At 41.2% G+C, this 19814-nt stretch overlaps 1 protein-coding gene across 1 annotated transcript in view; it reads right to left on the bottom strand.

Annotated features, from left to right (window-relative positions):
* LOC135901980 (uncharacterized) overlaps positions 1–19814 on the bottom strand; it is a 79106-nt gene that overhangs the window by 57322 nt on the left and 1970 nt on the right. Inside the window, exons 2-9 of the mRNA XM_065431867.2 lie at positions 18048–18177; positions 15141–15783; positions 12538–12653; positions 9518–10163; positions 7184–7240; positions 5443–5502; positions 3700–3759; positions 1302–1441 (exon numbers count right to left, since the gene is read on the bottom strand). Of these exons, the coding sequence (XP_065287939.2) occupies positions 1302–1441; positions 3700–3759; positions 5443–5502; positions 7184–7240; positions 9518–10163; positions 12538–12653; positions 15141–15783; positions 18048–18064 (1739 nt within the window). The 5' untranslated portion in view covers positions 18065–18177. The remainder of the gene's footprint in view (positions 1–1301; positions 1442–3699; positions 3760–5442; positions 5503–7183; positions 7241–9517; positions 10164–12537; positions 12654–15140; positions 15784–18047; positions 18178–19814) is intronic.

Raw genomic sequence — 19814 nt, 5'->3', positions numbered from 1 at the left:
GCAGCAGGGCATTAGTGGTAGTTGCCGCACCACGGTTGCCAAATTTGCTCTGCTCCTTGATGGCACTCCATGGCATTTCCATGGTGTCCGCGATCACACGGCATGGGGTCTAATCATGGAGGCTGTGGCATCACGTTTATGGTTACAAGAGCTCCTGCGAGGTGGCCATCGATGCACCAAAGTGCTCGGAATGTGATGCGTCGTTCGAATGATTTCAACCCCTTGCGCATAGCAATGCAACGCCTAAAATCGTTGGAGAACATAATGCCGCAGCTTCCTTTACAGTACTCCCAACACTGTGCGAACGCAACTAGTACATTACATTTTTAGCCAATCATCATAGCGGCACTCTAACACATAACATCCCGTCTATGAAGTATACAATATCACCGCATCGAGGCGATGCCAACGAATTCACTTCACAAACTTTTCCTGGCGCGTTGTAGGGACCCTTTAAGGCATTAATGAATCTAGTCAGAGATGAAATGGAGACGGTTGTGAGCGCACTTTTCCGATACTTTACATATCTTCTTCAGCAAAAATCATGATGATGACAGATATCGTGCTTCTCATAATGCCCCCTTCTATTTTAATTGCAGCCAATCAACAAAATACTCGCAACATAAAATGATACATTTTGCTTGCTTACAACTTTGTTACTGGCTCCTCATGATTTCAGCTTGAGCATCTGCACAACGAAGCAGAATTACTGTGTAAAGTAGTATATAGAACAAACATGAAACTCAGCTCTAATTACAGCTTCATTAGATACCTTTACACGAGCAACACTCTATGACAATCCTGCATTAATGCTAATTTTCATAATGCATGTTGCAACAATGAATGTCTTCAGTCAGTAGCTGTCCTGGAGCATACGAAAAAACCATTGCTAATAAATGAAATGCACTACAAACAATAAAGAAATGCATAATAAAGCAAATGTGTCAGACATATACATTTTTAAGCATTAATTATGGCCTCGGTTTTGCTCCTACGCAACCAAGTACATACACCTGTATGTGAAATAGCGAGTAAAACTATTTTGGATGTATTTATTTGACTTTAGAAAATTCTACCAGAGCTGTGTGTTGCAGAAAAACTTGAGGTAATGTGAGTGACCTGTGTGTCCTAAATAATTTTATGCTCAAGCTGCAACTGGTAAACAAAAGGCTCGCAAGAAGGTGTACGCACCACTTAGAGGTCAACCTTTTCGCACCAGAACAAACACTGATCTGCTTTACTGGAAGCATATGCATGGAGATTTGCTCTGATCACATTTCAGTGGACTCAAAGGAGCTCACCCTGTGTTGCTATCTGTGATGATTACGTCTCTCGAAATCTTAGTGCTGCTTATCTCTGGGGTTACGGAGATAGTGCACTGCTGCAGGGTGGCTGGCCCAGATGGTGCTTCTTCATTTTCTTCATTCATGTCAATGTGCTCCTACAAAACAACACACACAACTTTAAAACTAGAATCCAACTGCATTATAACACTTGTTTCTACAAAGACTTTAAGGAATATTTAAATACATAACTATTTTAAAATAAAAGGATAGCTCCTGCGGAGACTTGCCGTGAGCATTAGCGACCATGGGGTGAGGGGAAACGAGATAATCAGTCCCTAATAAAGAATAAAATTATTAATTTGAAACTTTTCATTTCAGCAGGCTCATTGTAATAGGCAAACTGAAGCAAGCTCTCCAGACAAGTCATTTTAAATTTTGAATCTGGAGAAATGCAATTACCCATGGAACTGTGGTCTGATGAAATCCGGCTATCACAGCGGATGAAACCGATACTGGGAGGCTGCTGCACGCACACAGCAGCATCCCTCAAAGCGACATTCTGCTTACATTGCTCAGCGGTGGGCAGCCATGCTGGCAAGTTGCAGCTCTTTGCTCCTCATTATTGCAGCTGTGTGCCGAGGGCATTCGCAAGTAGGCATAGTGGCCTGTGCCCAGGAAAAAGTTCACCAGCTGTACACCTGCACGCGCTACACCTACTGATCTGAAGCTAATGTACCATGGCAGCACACTGCAGTCGTCAGGTGCAGCAGAGCTTGACCTAAATCGTCACTCGCGACTTTGTCATGGGCTACAGAGACCCTACCAGGAAGCCTACAGTCCACCAGAACACAGTGAGAAACATACTGCGTTACACTGACCACCACTGCCTGTTAGCGACGGGCCATGTGACTATCAAAACATGTTTTTCAGTTGTTTTCTTATGTTAGATATTTTGAACAGTATCTTGTTTGTTTAGCTGACTTTTGCATGTATGTAGTTGTAGACTGTTATTCCTGCTAACGCTAACTATTTTCATATGTCTGTTGTTGCTGTTGTCCATAGCTGCTGGCCTTTCCCCTTGCCTTTCAACAGTACATAGGAAAACGTGACATTCATCTAGTGAGACCTGTTCACATTTATGTGTGTGTGTGCCCGTCGCACCATTTTTATTTAGTAGGTAAGCAAATGTTTACTGCACTTTATGTGGCCTATAAAGCTATGATCTTTACTTCAACTAATATTCTATGACCTTGCTGCCTCTATCAATTCTGGGACTTCTTCTGAATATGGGACTTCTTCAAGTCAGCCCAAGTTCAGGCAGGCAAAGTGCGGTCACATCCTGTCATAGATAGATTGCCCTATTTGTCCAACATAATTACGCCTGTAGATTAGCAGTGTTCAATCTGTAATAGATGTGGAACATTAAATATTTTGATTCTCATGCACAGCACTACGTTGACTGATCAACGCATTTGCCGAGCTGGTACAATTCGCACGCTGTAGAAAACAAAAGGTTGTCACAGCGCTTTTTGGTGACTTTAGGCTGTGTGACGAAATATTAGCATATGGCAGAGTCTCAAATAAAGACATCTGCTGTTGCCTAAGAACAGCATCATTGGTATGCACTTTGTGCAGCTTATTTAGCAGCCATTTTGTGATGCCCTGAAGCACAGGCCATGGAAAAACCACACATTGTTACCTTTGCAGACAATTTTTCAGACTTTCAAGTTATGCAGCATGAGCACAACTTAAGTAATGCTAACCTGAAACAGGAGCTCACAAGTGTCCTTTTAGCTCAATGTTTATGGAAACAAAATGTAAGACTGCACAATTCCACATTGCACTTTACTTATAGTTTACTTACAGGAGGAAGTGTAGTCATAGCACTACTCAGTGCAGCTTTGATGTCAACATTTGTCCCAATCTGAAAGTTATTTCTTCTTACTTCTGACTAGAGTTGGAAACTAACCATTTACTTTGAACCATGACAAGAGAAGACACATTCAGAAAAATGCACTATACTTTGTCCAATAACGGTTAAACACATCAGTGCAAACCAGTTACGACATTTATAAGCCATTCCATTATAGGCTGCTATCTCTTCCTGCAATGCAGCTGTGTTGGAACCACCACGCTTTCTTGAAAGCATATACATATATAAAATGAAAAAAAGAAAGAGGAAACTTTAAACCAAGGCATCTGTGGCATGCTTTTTTCTCAGCTCAATTAGCACCAACGCCTCAAGCTCATGTTACCTTTGCACCAGATTTTCAAAGCTTCCAAGCTATGCAGTACAAGCATGACTTGAATAATGCTAATCTGAAACCAGAGGTTGATACTGCACTTTAACTTACCTTTGAGTTTAAAGAATGAAAATATGAAATTGCACAATTTCACATTGCGCTTCACTTACAGGAGGCAGTGAGCTCGTAGGGCTACTCGGTTCTGCTTTGATGTCAACGCATGTCACGATCTGTAAAAGTTTTTTTTTTTAGCTTGTGGGCTGAGTTGGCAGCTAACTATTTACTTCGAACCACAAGCACAGACACACTCACAAAAAAGAAACGCACTTTGTCCAATTTCAGTTAAAAGGGAACCTTAAGAGACACTAAAGGAAAAAAAAAAAACGATTTTACCTGTGTTAGTTAATAACCCTTCAGCAGTACGAAAAAAGTCATTCTTACTGCAAGAAGAGGCCTGGTAAGTCAGAAAATCCACAAACAGGAAAGACTGGTGGCACTTCCGCCTTGAAGTTCCTGCACCAGCGCTCCGCAATGTCATAGACTTTGACGGCGTCTGCTAGGGCCCAGTTAATTGTTTATCAGTAAAAAAGCACTACATTACAGCTTAAAGGAGATAAGGAGATTGAACATGACAAATTGTGCAAACCTTTACTGAGCCAATAAGGCCCAAAATACAAAATACACTTTGCAATGTGTGATGTCAGATTGATGTAGTGCCCCTGAGATTCTGGTGTGAAATAAAAAAAAAAATTAAACTTTGACCTTCATGTTCTCTTCTAACAAGCAATCTAAATTAACAAAGATAGTTTCTTTTAGCATTTTATTAGGTTAAACTGATTTAGTGTTACTTTTCAGTGCCCCTTTAGCTCGAGAGCTCCTATCCAATATCACGAGAAAGAAGAAATAGTTTTTCTCGGCAATTATTGTGCTGAATTTGATGAGGTTTGTTACATTTAAAAGAAAAAATTAAGATGTAGTGACTGTAGGGGGTGGATTTTTTATTTAAGGCATTGATTATGCAATCAAAATTGCTGAAAATAAATTTTCTGGAAGAAAGCTATCATGTTTACAACTCCATAACTCAGCAATCAAAAAGAATATCACAATTCTGTAAATTGCATATAATAGTAAATCTTAAGCAGGCAAAATTGATGCACTCAAATTTTGGTGGTGAGAGCCATGCATAATAACACATGGCTTTAATAACACACCACTAATATTTGACGAATTTTGCGAAACATTTGTAAACATTGTAACAAATTCACCTTAGATATAAATTTATATATAAAATTTGTCTGCTTTGGTTGTTCTAATGGATGCAGTTTACAGAACTGCAATATCTGTTTTTGGTGCAGAGTTATGGATTTGCAAACTTAACAATTTTTGGCAATATTCTTTAAAAACAAATTAAGGACCTAATTCAAAATTCCACTCCCAAACGTCATTAGGATTCTTTCTGTTTCAAATGCAACGAATTTAATTAAAATACTAGGTCCAGAGGTCATCTCAGGAAAGTACTCCTGCATTTTACATGCATTTAAATAAGCAGCATCAGAGGTAGCACAAGCTAAAACTTCCTGCTAAGTGCAGCGTTGCAATCCAGTTAGAATTTTTAGAAGCCGTCCCATTTTATGCTGTCACCTCTTCCCACTACGCTGCTGTGCTGGAACCAACACATTTCCTTGAAAGCACACAGAGAAAAGAAAAAAGAAAGAAAGAAAAACGTACTCCAAACCAAGGCATCATTGGTGTGCTCTTTGCTCATGTTGCCCTTGTACCAAGTTTTTCAAACCTTTAGGTTATGCAGTGTGAGCATGACTTGAACAATGCTAACCTGAAACAGGAGGGTGCTACTACCCTCCAATTTAGCTCCGAATTTAGATAATTGTAATCTAAAATTGCACTTAACTTACAGGAGGCAACGTAGTCATAGGGCTCCTTGGTTCTGACTTGATGTCAGTACTTGTCATGATCTGACAAAAGAAAAAAAGAACACAATTTTAAAAATCTTTTTTTACTTCTGAGCTGAGTTGTCAACCAACTATTTATTCTGAACCACGAGCACAGGCGCACTCAGAAAAAAGCGCTGAACTTGGTTCAATTTCACTTAAGCATACAGGTGTGAACCAGTTAAGACTTCACTGTTACAAACCATCCCATTTTAAGCTGTTAGTTGTTACCACAAGGAAGTTATGGTAGAACCAACATATTTTCTTGAAAGCATACAGAAAGAAATTACTGAGCTCATCTAGCACCGACAGACCACTCCCTTTTTGCAAATAGCGTGACGTCAATCCAAGGGTTCCTCCAATCTACCGCACCTCCTTTGAAGTGAGTGCTGGTTAACAACAACAACAAAAAAAAAACCTTCAGCCAGCCTCATCGCTGCACAAGAGCACTGTTTGGATCTAATCTGTTACAATCACAATTCCTGCATATTGACATTTTCTCAAGTGACAGCATCTACAAATTGTGCTTTGAAAGTAACCATCCTCAATATGCTAGCACAACAATGTAGCGTTGTTGACAAGTGCACGGTGCCTTTAGACAGCTATGGTGATTTCGTAAGAATGGCTCTTTGGTAGATGAAACAGCCACAAAAATGTTATTACTTTTTCAAAGCGAATATTGTTTATTGTAGAAACTGGGCTTTCTTCTCAAGGCAAATTTGAAACCTAGGTATACTTGAACCCATAGTGAGAGCCAATCTAAGTTGCCTGAAAGAAATGCCATCTTGACATGTAAATCATATAACACATTTAAGCAATTTTCAACAAAAATTGACTAAAACTGGGTTTAGCGCACCCTCCATGCATTTACCTTTTAGGTAAAATAATTATTATGATAACTAAAATGCCACAGAAGCTATTTTATCTCCAAAATTACAAGTGTGCCAAAATTGCTGTGTTGAAAAATCAAAGAAAAACATTTCAAAGCATCTCTATTGGGAGAAAACTTGTAAAAAAAATCTTATGGAAATGAAGGGTCTTGGAAACGCGTGAATGACAAAAGTGAAAATATGAAAGTTTGGCCAATTTCCAGCCTATGAAATGCAGCGTCATTCCCTGCATAATTTAGCTTAGAGTGAGAAGAATCGAAATTTGAAATTGCGATTCACTTGCAGAAGGCAGCGTGGTAGTAAGACGACCATGTTCCACCTTGATGTCAACACTTGACACAATCTGATAAAGTAAAATTTCTTTTCTCTAGCTTTTGAGCTCATGGCAACTGTTCACTTGGACCCCAAGTGCAGATGCACTGAAAAAAGCGCTCCATACTTCGTCCAATTTAAGTTAAGTATATAGGTGTGAGCCAGTTAAGATTTAACTGTTAGGAGCCACAACATCTTATGCTGTTATCTTTTAACACTATGCAGCTGGCCCGGAATTAACACTTTTTCCTGGAAGAACACAGCTCAAAACATGTTACCTCAAAGCCAAAGTATCATCGGCACGCTCTTTGCTTGGCTTAATTTGCACCAGTTCTGTGATTGGTCTGAAGCTCATGTTACTTTTCCAAGAGATTTTTCAGACTTCCAAGTTGTTCAGTGGGTGCATAGCTTGAATAATGCTAACCTGAAAGGGGAAGTTGCTACTGCCCTTTATTTCTGTTTTGAGTACGAAACATCAAAATGTAATATTGTGCTTCACTTACAGGAGGCAGCATGGTCTTAGGGCTACTTGGCTCTGCCTTGACGTCAATACTCATGGCCTGCAAAAATTTGTTAAAACGTTTTTGAGCAGCTTTGAGAACAAACCACATACTCCGAATCACACCTGCATGCGCGCTGAGAAAAAAAGCCCTGTACTTTGCCCCATGCTGGTTAAATGTACTGGTGTGAACCAGTTGATACTTCAAAATTAAAAGCTGTGTTGTTTTATGTTGTTATCATTACCTACTATGCAGCTGTGCCAAAACCAATGTGTATTGTTTGAAGCACAGACAAAAAAACCCCAGCACAACACATCTCAGTATGACTGTTGACGTCGATGCTGTTAGCATTGAAGCATGTAGCAACATACCGCATTGCCACTGTCAAAATGGCCTGCATATGAGGCATGCACCAGCAGCTGGGCTCCTCTCTTGCACTTCTACTGCCGCGAAGTCCGCACACGGCACACGTCTGAATATACATGACGAAGTTTTCATTCCGCCAAGTTACGAACAATTTTTCATGGGATTAGCATTCTTTGGGAATTTGCATTATTTTGCTACACCTTTACTTCTGATGCATTGCTGTGCTTCCCCAAGTGCCACTTGCACCAACTGTACCAAAGCACACTATTTTCGCCTTAGCAGCATGATAATAAACTCTATTTGTTCTTCGTCTGGCAATTATCCCCCAGCCACAGATGAAATTAACACAAACCAATTGCTAAGCTTTGTTTTACAATTTTCCTGTGCTGTCAAGGCATCAGCTTTATTGAAAGAATTACATATAGCATGCTTTCGTCTTCTAACACTGGATGTGTAGAATGAGCATACGTAAGTGTAGTACACTGGCACGATGTCAATGATATGACAATGATGGAATGACGACAACTGCGTGACTACAAAGGTATGAGGACAACTGGATGCCGACAGTGCAGTAGGACAGTTAATTTCTTCTATCTCCTCCAATAAAAAACTGATTTGAAATAATTATTTCGGCAAAGAACTCCTCGGACGGCATCTTAAAACTAGCAGCGTATAACTAAAATTACCTAAATTATGGGGTCTTACGTGCCAAAACCACTTTCTGATCATGAGGCATGCCGTAGTGGGGGACTCCAGAAATTTGTACCACCTGGGGTTCTTTAATGTGCACCTAAATCTAAGTACACGGGTGTTTTCGCATTTCGCCCCCACTGAATGCGGTCGCGGTGGCCGGGATTCGATCCTGCGACCTCGTGCTTAGCAGCCCAACACCGTAGCCACTCAGCAACCACGGCGGGTCAGTGTATAACCAACATTTACAATGGGGCCTGGTGAGAGGCCCTTTTATAAAGTGAAGCTTTCTTTGCCCCCTTGACCCATTTGCCGGTGCTTTCTGCTCTCTTGCCCTACATACTACTCGGGTCCCTGGGTATGTGCAAATGAACATGTGCTGCTCGATATATGCTTTAGATGGGTATGCATCACAGGGTAGACGCCCGATTAGTCAATCAGGACAGGAAGCAAGAAGTCGGTTGGCAACAGACACACCCAAGTGTGGAGTAAGAAATGAATAAAATTGATAACTATTTTTTACTCTGTCGCTGGTTCATAACATGTACAAAGAAAATGACTTCTTGAAGGGCCACTTAGTAAACTTGGCTTGAATTTAAGTACTGGTGTATTACTGCCCTTGGGGCTTTGGCATTGGATTTTGGAGAAAGGGACACATTTGATGCTATGTGTGATTTCATTCAAGTGACAAAACATATAACACTAATTCTTACCTTTCCTACTATTCCTAATGCATTTTCTCTAAACTTTTTCTATTCTAAATTGCTCAATGAATATTTTTTTTTATAGAATCCTCCATTCATCTGGGCTTACTTCTCAGTTGCGCACTACTCTATTATTTGCACTTTTACCTTTTCAAGTTAATTTTGCTGAAGGAATTAACCGAAGACAACCACTCTATACTTGGCTCAACCACCTTGTGGGTACATGCCATGTTTTGAAAGTTCATCATCAACACCATCAAAGTGGGACAAGAGGGAGCACTGAAGAAGGGGGTGTTTAAGTGTAAAGAAGAGAAATAGAAGTGAAGTAACAACATTTAAGCAAACATCAAAGAAGCTTCGGTTATAGCCGATTCACACTAATGCATGGGATCTGTCGATTAAGGTTTCCAGGCTGTTAAATTTGTACCAGATATTTCAAACTGCCATGGTATAGCTGTGTAAACATGACATGTATAACGTGAAACCTAAATGTGAGGTCGGAATTCCTCTCCAAATAAGCTCATAATATGAACAATTATAAGGTAAACGCATGCATTTCACATTGCACTTCACTTACAGGAGGCATTGTGGTCGGAGGGCTACTTGGCATCGCAATCTCCCCCTTGCTGTCGGCATTTGCCATGGGGGTCTCGACTTCACCGTGTATCTGGCGCACGTGCACTGTGAGGTCACTCTTTGAGGAAAAGTGTTTCTGGCACACGGGACAGATATGCGGCCTTTCACTTGTGTGCACCAGGGCATGCCTGGCCAGAGCACAGTTCCCTACGAAGGTGGCCGGGCACAGGTGGCACTTGTACGGTGTCTCAACATTTTGCCGGTTAACAACCTTGTGCCAGTTCAGGTGCTGCTGCAGGGCCTTCGCCTGCTTGAAGGCCTTGCCGCACTCGGGGCAGTGGCACAGGCTCACTCCAGTTGCGTGCAGCTGCTTGTGCCTCTCCAGCGATGTCCTCCTGCAGAATTTGGACGGGCACAATGGGCACGCATACTGCATCTCACTCGCGTGGACACGCAGGTGCCTGGTGACACCGATCTTCAGCGCAAACTTCAGCCCACAAATGGGGCAGGTGTACTTCTTCTCGCCGGTGTGCAAGACCAGGTGATGCTTCAGAGATTGCCTGCTCGTAAAGTCCCGCCCGCACACGCTACACTCGTGACTCCTGCCAGGTTCCTTCGCCGGGGATCCGACAGTGCCATCAGATATTCTGCACATTCAAAAAGAAAGAGAACCACGAACTTGCTTGAATGACTGCTGCACCACCACATTACAGACTTAGACACTATAAAATCAACAGCAGGACGAAGCTATAAAAAGAGCCTAAATGCAGCAGTTGTGTAGAAGACTGGACACTAGCCTTTCAGTTGTGGTAGTGTCACTGCAACTGAACCAACAGATGGAGAAAGGCAAGGTAGAGCTAGATCAGAAGTATAGGGCCTGAAAGGAGGTCCTATGGCTAAAGGGTATGTCATGAGCTAAAGATATGGGTAGGTGACCCGTCAGGCCAGCAAACAGAACCCACTGATTTATTCGCAAGGGCATGCGGTGCGAGGAGCTCTAGCATAGTGCAGAAGTGCACCCAAGTGTAGATGAAAGACGAAAGAGACGATGGCGCCACTAGAAGAAGACTAGATTAGTGATTTAGTGATCCAGAATGACAGCTCCAAAGTGACTGTTGCACCACAGCATGACTGAATGTGGCAATGTGCAGAGAATGTATGGCAAGATGTTGGAAGTATGTTGTATGAGTTGCCAAATAAGGACAGAAAAAGCTATGAATGGCATTATTGTTACACAAATGCACTAGCTAATATACATTAAGGATCCAGCACAAAGAAAGACTCAAGCAAGAGAGAACCAAGCAGGACAGGGGCAGCTCTACTGGGGCCTTTGCAAAAGTCTAAAACAAGTTGCAGAGCCAGGTTCGTATTACTTGGTTTCCAAAGCAGCATGAGAATTTTTCAGCAGCATTGAGAGATATAGCTGCCAACCTGTGTACTTTAGAATTTCTAAATATACCACAGACACAACGACTGCAAGGGGGAGAAGGCTTATAATGTTGGCCTTGAGCATACGCATCTTGTGGGATACACATGCACTTCATTAATGCTGATCTACCTCTACACGCAGCCTACAAGCACCAGCAAACTTGGAACAGCACAGAACTGACGAGCAGCTCATTGTTCTCAGATCACACTCTCTTTCAGTGACTTCGATGTTGTTATTTTAGTATGCTTCAGGAATCTGTCTCAATAAACTTGTTCAAAGCGAATATTCTCTGGCATATGGCGCCTTGCACCACCACAAGAAGGAGGCGTAGGTACAACCAAATTTCCTTATTGCATGCATTACTTTGTAATCATGTGCTGCCCCGTCCAATAGCACGTTTAAAACTTTTTAGCAAGCGGAATTTATTTTCCGTAAAACTTCACACAACATTTGTAAAATTACACAATAAGCCCAAGTTCTAGTGCCAGTTTTCGTCATCAACACTAATCACCCTCTCTCTCCTCCACTGTCATTTGCCCCTTTTCCTGCATTTGGTTGCCCATGCTTTTATGTTCCAGATGTCGTGGCCACTAGCACTCCAGATCAGATGGTAAGTTGAAAATCCCTGTTCACCTATCCATTCTCTTGAATGAGTTCCTCAGTGATAATAATTACAACCAGGTGGCTAGCTCAAAGTAATAGTTGCAAATGCAATAAGCGTTTTCTCAGTTTGTGTGTGTAGTGTGTAGTTCTCCATTGTTTCCTCACACACAAAGCAAACCATGGTTGTTCAGCAGGCATATGGCAGCCACAGTGTGCGAAATGCTGAGCCATATATGACCTTCAGGTGCCATGTCCACATTTGTGGACACGATTCATTTTTGCTGGTTCTGTCAAGTGCTGGCCAAGACTAAGCAGTAGACATTGAGCTTCAGGTGAATTGATCCACCTGCATGCTCAAAGTGCCTTCATTTCACTTTCAACATCCTCCGTACTGATACAGATGAACACTACCATGTTTCTGGGGATGTTCAACATGCCGCATGACCGCAGCAATATAGATGAAAAAAAAAAACACATCTTTCTTTGCTCAAAATGCATGCAGTCAATTCTGAGATCGTACTTGTGCTTCAAGCATGTGATTGAATTTTTATGCAAAGCTGGAGCATTATTGCCTGCGTAAAATAATCAGTTACTTTCTAGTTATGACGACTCATCAAAAAATGCACAAACCATCATCCTACCACGTTGTATTTATTATTGCAGGGAGTAGTCAATAAAGGTCAAGTGGCTTCAAATGAGGTTGTGTAATTTTGATGCATTTACAGGCAGTACTTTACAATTTACACTTGAAGGCAATATAGCACTAGGGGCACGTCCTTATGTCTACCACCTAAACCTAACAATAGGAACGTTATTGCAATCTGCCCCTTTCTGAATGTGACTGTAAACTTGTGAATCAACCTGTGATCTTGTCTTCAGCAGCGGAATGCCACGGCGAGCGCCACGGTGGGTAATTTCCCTTACTGGAAGCAATAAGAATATATGGAGATTCCCTTCAATTACGTTTGAGTAAACTCAACGGTGCTCACCCTGGAGCTGTCTTGTTTGAAGTTTCAGTTCTGCGTTTCCGTGGGGTTACCACGATGATCCTTGGCTGCAGGGCTGCATGCTCAGATGGTTCTTTTTTTTCCATGCCTAAATGGCCCTATAAAACAGCATGCACACTTTTTTTTTTTTTGTAAAACAGTGTGACCACAAAGTATGCCACAGTATGATAGAAAAGAAGGGCTTGCATTATTTATTATGTTTGCACCCAGCCCTTCAAAAATTTTATTTTCTTGCCATAGAAGAAAGTTTTTGCAAACAGATTGATTGATTCTCCTCTTGTCATTGCCTCTATAGAGTGTTTGGTCAAGAAATTGAAATATAAGGCTTCCCTAGTCAGTCAGCCTGCTGCGCATTCAAATGTACCCAGAAAAGTTGCTGTAATACCTTTCGTGTACTCTAACTCTCACAGGTTAGAGAAAGTTTTTAAGCATTACGGCACTGACATTCTTTCTCAGGGTAGGAAACTTTGTGGTATATGTGCTGCAATCAATAAAAGATCAAGGATTGGAAAAGACAGAGTGCCAACAGTTGTTCTGTAAAATATTTAAACAAGTACACTAAATGTTCCTCTGGAGCAGTTTACACGCTTACTGTGATGTGTGTACCAGCTTGTTCACTGGGCAGACTGGCTGGTGTGTCAATGTTCAGTTATGTGAACATGCTACTTCCTTAAAAGGAGCTGCGTCTTCACAGTTTGCCAGCCATTGCAGTGATTGCAGCCGCGTACTTTCTTTTGCAGATACCTTGGTCATTACCGTTTCTTTACCAATGAGATTGCTTTTGTTAATTGTTCATGAATGTGTGATGAGTATCATACATGTGACCCACATCCTTTCTCTTTCAATGAGTATTAGCCTGTTGCTTCCAAATGAAAATTTCGGTTGTTAGACCAAGGTTTGTCCCATCCTTTTCTGTTGTCTTTGTCAGTTTGGGCTGCTCAAAAGTGTAGTATAGTAGTCTGTACTAGTGTAGTAGTCTACACATGGGCAACCAAGTGTGTAGTAGTCTTGTATAGCAATATTTTTCTTTCCTGCAAGTATTTATTTGCCCAAATAAAGTTTGCATGGTAATTTCCAGCCAAAAGAGATGTGCAAGTGAAAAAGCACCTATTGATATTCCTAAGAGGAAAGCAGCAGGCACAGTGTGTCTAAGAAAAGAAATGAACAGAGAATGACGACTATTTCTCTTCTGTGACAACAGCAGATCTCACAGGATAGAAATTCTTTTGACTGACACAGAACTAGGAAATATGCTACTAAGACACCTAGGGTTATTTACATCAATGGGTGCCAGCTTCATATTTTTCAAAGAATAAAAATGAAGTATTTGCCAACATACATATAGATAGTCTGGCAAGGTGCTAAACGTGCAAGCATACTCAATGCAACTCTCGGTTTCGACAATCCAAAACTGGGTGGACGTTGTACTGAGAGAGTCTGTATTATTTTCACCATCTCTGGTATCTATAAAACAAACACGAAGTGTTCATGCACATAAGCATAAGCATTTTTTTTATTTCAGCATCATCAGAATCTGGCCAGTGTCATCGCGGCTTAACAAGTCAATTGCGTCATGACTGGCAGTCATCTGATTTGTCCCAAAACAAGACACAAAAGGACACTCTCACTCACTCTCCAAGTTACAGTAAAAGGTCCCTATGACACCTTTTATGAAAGGTATGCAATGTGTCTCGCTTTAAAGGCCATCTTTTCACAAATATTTGCCAGTGAATAGTTCTTCAATGTGGTTTGTATTAGCAGAGATATTAACAATCAAATTCTGCTGCTAAAACAATCTCATAGCTGTCACCTCCATTCTGTTGTTCCTACTGCACTTAAAGCTCTGTTCAGCTTTGTTTGATTAATTTATAATCTTGTCTCTGGCAATTTAAATTTTGTGTTACAATATATAACTCAATGAAAGTTCTACGCCTGAAAAGCACATTTATTCTGCTTTCCTTTCATGCATTCGATAACATCTTGAGTACAGCAGTCCCTTCAGAAAATAAATAAATAAATAAATAAATAAATAAATAAATAAATAAATAAACAAACAAACCTAGTGTAACCTACACAAACCAGACACTTTATCACACTAACACTTTCCCACTTTTTCAACACAGTTTCACGGTCACACAAACAGAGAATAACAAATTTTGTTTGGGCTGAAATTCAATCAATCAGAATTCATTATGCAGCACTGCATTTCTTATTTAACAAAATAGGTAGCAGTCATACGAATGTTTCAGCTAGAGTAATTTTCATTGTCCTGTCACAGGGCAATGAAAATTGACTCCTTTGACTGGCACTGATACTCACCAAAACTAGTGACTATTGTCGAAAAAAGTCATGACATTTTTTTGCGCACCTTATTTAGCCACCCGTCTGCATCGGCCTGAAGCAAAGGATAAAGGAAACTCACGTGCTGTAGCCATTGTATCACATTTTGAAAACTTCCAGTTATACTATGCAAACATAACTACAATAATTCCCCCTTTTTGAAATGCAAGGTCACAATTCCCCTCTAATTTGTACTGCAGTGAGAAGAGTAAAAAATTACCAATACCACACTGGGCTTCACTTACAGGAGGCAGTGTCGTCGGAGAGCCACCTGGCGTCGTCATGTCCACCCCGCTGTCTGCACTTGCCACTGTGGTGGTCTCAACTCCACTGTGCAACCGGCGCATGTGCGATCCGAGGCTTTGACGCCAGGCATAGCATTTGTCGCATACAGGACACTTGTGTGGCTTTTCACCCATGTGTATTAGCACGTGACTGTCCAGATTACGTTTCTTTGTGAATCTGGCCGGGCAAAGGTGGCACGGGTATGGCTTCTCCACCTTGTGCCACCTCATGTGCCTCTGCAGCGTCTTCGTCCACGTGAAAGATTTGCCGCACTCGAGGCAGTGGCACAAGTCCACTCCCCTCACGTGTAGTTGCTGGTGTCTATCCAAGGACTCCTTTCTGCAGAATTTGGACGGGCACACCTTGCATGCATACGGCATCGCGCCCGTGTGGATGCGCTGGTGCTTAAGGAGAGGGAACTTCTGAAAAAACTTCAGCCCACAGACGTCACAGGCGTACGGCTTGTCACCCTTGTGCACGACCAGATGATTTGTTACAGACTTCTTGGTCGAAAAGCGCTGCCCACACACACCACACTCGTAGCAGCAGTCCACACTCGTTCCGGGATTTTTCAGTGTAGCTTCTGTAGTGCCTTCGCAGATTCTGGACACCCAAAAAGGAGAAACCCAAGAACTTACTAGAGTGGTCATTGCATTGTGCTGGTAAAGACTTAAAGAGACACTATGAACAATAGGAACAACTCATAAAGAGGACATAACTGCAGCAGCTATCTAACTAACAGGACAGTTGCCTTTCAGCTATGGTAGTGTCATTGGAACTGAGAAAGGACATGGAGAAAACCAAAATCAAGCTAGACCAAAAATTAACTATACTTAGGTGGTTCACTCATCCAATATGACAGCTTTAAAGCCCCTTACAGTCATGGTGTTGAACCAAATCCAAAGAGAAAACTATACCACAACCTGGAACTGAACTCAAACTACTACTCTTGGAACGAGCCTGAATTGAAACCAGAAAAGAGAGAGAGAAATGGAAAAAGAAACACGAAATTATTACTTGTTCGGTACAAAACAGTTCAAGCATGTAGGATGCAAATGCGTGCTCAATAGGTAAGCGATTCTTAAAAATAATTACTTCTTCAGCCGGCGCACTACACAAGCAGAATGTTATGACTAAAAGAGTTGCACTATACATAGATGCGAGACTGGGGACACATGATAGGTGTATACTGATATCTATTTGGCCACCTAGACGGAGATAGTTTCACTTCATAACTGGGTGATGCCAGTTGTGTTCTGCGGTTGCAACATTTGTTTAAGAGCTGCCCTATAATCACCATTTCTGTTGAAGCTCCCAGTTCAACTGTTCAGCCAGTTCACTATTATTACCTAGGTAAACCGAAAAACGCACAGGCCAGGACACATAAAGACCAGGACAGACAGTGCCCTCGTGAAGGAAGGAGAAATAAGAGAAACAACTTGTCACAGCACTGCTTTTTGGAACAATAACATTGAGATTGTTCATGAATTAAAACGTAACTATCTTATTCTAAGTGCTCAGTAAAATGGCTGTGAACAGCAATGGAACAGCACTTTTGTTGCATGCCATGATTCAATGCACATTTGGTGCCTCCAAGCAGACTACAGCACTCTTTATTTTAACAAATCACTCCAAGCAGACAATATGCATGGGTTAGGCTTTACTGTCCATGCTTATTCGGTGCAAGACTCTGCACCACATGCAGTTGCGTAAGAAAGGTCATCGTGGTGTTTTGAACAAACTGTCCTTGTACATAGTCAAGAAGCAGCAATGACTCACTTGCATTATTAAAGTAATAATAATAATAATAATAATAATAATAATAATAATAATAATAATAATAATAATAATAATAATAATAATAATAATAATGATGATGATGATTATGATGATGATGATGATGATAATAATAAAAGAACTGAGCAAAATGTCACTTTCTGGCATCTATTTTTGCTACACGCTAGACGTCTGGAACTGTAATTTATGTCATACAAGTGGATCCATGATGCATTATATGCCACAGTTCGCTCATCACCAGTCCAGTAGCAACTACTTAAAGCAAAAGAAAAATGAACTAACTATGCTGCTGTCAAGGCATGAAAGCGTAGCCCCCAGCCCATGCAGACACAGGCATTCTCACCCATTAACTCTGTCATTGATATGCACATGAAAATTTCTGTATACCTGTGCAATGCATTCGTAAACTGCACCTTGTAAAGAAAAATGTCTTTACTCGTGCTTATCTGAGTGCTATGGCTGCTTTCTGACAGCTCATTTTTGACAAAAGCCACTACTAAAATCACAGCGATGGTGGCAACGCAAAAAGTTTATCTAAGTAGTGCAGACTGTGCTTTGAACAATTGTTCGGATGAGGAACAAAGAAAAAAAGAACCCAGCACAACCACACAGCCGCTGCTGCTGCTCGCGTTGTCGGCATCTCAACGGTGGGATCTACACTGCATTCTCAAGGCTTACGAACTATAGAGAAGGATGTTAAACACAGGTTTGTTAAGGTCCACCTTAACCAATGCACGAGCACTTTTGCATTTTGCCTTCGCATAAATTCGGTCACTGTGGCGGGGATCAGACCCACAACCTCGAGCTCAGCAGCGCAACACTACAGCCACTGAGATACTGCAGTATGTGACTGAGAGTCAAACATATGATCTCACGCCCTGTAGCAGAATGCCACAGCCATTGAGGTGATCGGATATTTTGCTTGATTGGAAGTGTATATAAAGATTTCCTTTGGTCCTCCCTTCTTTTACACATGACACTAGCCTAGACAGATGGCTAGTCAAAATAATTAAAAGCATTACATGAACAAGAACCCTCAATTCTGTTTCAGTGGATTCTGAAGAGCTCACCCTTTGTCGCTATCCATGATGGCTGTGCTTCCTAAAGTTTCAGTGCTGCTTGTAGATGTGCTTACGGAGACAATCCTTGGCAGCGGAGCTGCTGGCTCAAATAGTTCTTTTCCGTCCACGTTTAAGGACCCTACAAAACAGCAGGCAATTTTTTTATTTTTGCAATGCAGTGCAACCACAACATGTCACAATGTGCAGGCTTTACTCTCCATGGTCCTAACTGTTTTATATGCCTTCTAACACATAGTTTTGGGTAACAATAATCTTTCTTTGTATGCATTTCGTTCCTCGAATGAAGTTTGCATGGCACTTCCCAGTTAGGACCAATATGTACGTTAAAGTACCCACTGATGTCCCCGAGAGAAAAGCAGTGGACCCAGTGTGTCGAAGAAGGGAAACGAGCACGAGAGCGACGGCTATTGCTGTGCGCAGAAATAGCACTCTTCATGAGGTATCAATTTTTCTATCAACACAGAACTATGAAACACCTTGCTACAGATACCCCAACTAATTATTTTTGAAAATTCCAGGGGACAAAGAGCAGGATCTATAAATATGCACACATATAAAGCACCCACTAGCAACTGAATTTTTATTGCACAAACCACAAACACCCTGGGCAAGTGTGTACATGTAGCAAGAAAAACAGACAATTAATAAATAGCATGTAAAACCCAAGAAAATGATAAGGCTCAGAACCTGCCACATGAGCTGGTGGAAAGAAACAAGCGACATTAGTACACAGACAGCTGACACACCCATATGCGTGCCAGGTAGCAAACCAGTCACGTGTTCAACTTGTTCATGTATGTGTGCACATATCTGCTAAAGAAAAAACAGCCCAACAAAGGATATCGCACTCAAATTAAGGATGAGGTCTTCTTGCATCTATGACATGCCTTGTTAATGGATTCATTTGTTTAGTGCTTATAAGTGCTGAACAAGTTCATGTGCTAACAAGGTGATCGCCATCTCCAACCAGTAATGCCAAGCTCCTGTGTAGGGCTTTTTCTAGAATAACCCCTAAAAATGCCTAGTTTGCCAGGCAAATGCTTGGTTTTATATATTTATAATTACTGTTCAATATAAGGCAGTCTGCTCCACTATGGCCCGCTTCATAACATAGGTAACAAAGCATGAAAAACAAGGGGCCCAAAACTCACAGTATGGGCTAATCATTTGGAACTTATCTCATGCTGCAAAAGACATTAAATATCAGCTCAAACTTGTCCAACTTTCTTTTCAATGGTTCAGTCCTTACATTCTTCAAGTGGCAGCCACATATTATTTGGAATCATGCTTACATATCAAGACCCATGAAAAGGACTAACCTACACACTATTTAAAATATCCGAGGCAGCATACCTAGTGCGACAATCGGCAAACAGTGGACATGTGTAAATTCAACTCTGATGGGACCAACAGAATTAGTCCAATTAAACAAGAGACAATAACATCAAAACACACTGCCTGATTAACTTGGCAGTATTTCCCCAATTCTAACACCTCTGCAAATTAAATTCACATCGCTTATTCGATGAGTTCAAAGTATACTACTAATGTAAAAAGAACTTTAGAGCTCGTATATCAAGTAGGAATTGAACATGCAACCGATATTATAGCCTGATGTATCACGGCTGCAATTTTGGCATTAAGAAGAAGACGAAATTAGTGAACTTTACCCTCATAGGGACAAACTTGATCTACTTAATGTCCATCGTCATCCCTTTGAAGCAGTACTTCATCAATGTCTTATGAAGAACCACA

This window comes from Dermacentor albipictus, chromosome 9, assembly GCF_038994185.2.
Source record: "Dermacentor albipictus isolate Rhodes 1998 colony chromosome 9, USDA_Dalb.pri_finalv2, whole genome shotgun sequence".
Taxonomy (NCBI): domain Eukaryota; kingdom Metazoa; phylum Arthropoda; class Arachnida; order Ixodida; family Ixodidae; genus Dermacentor; species Dermacentor albipictus.
The sequence above is the reverse complement of the archived record's forward strand: the minus strand, read 5'-3'. Positions and strand labels throughout refer to the sequence as shown.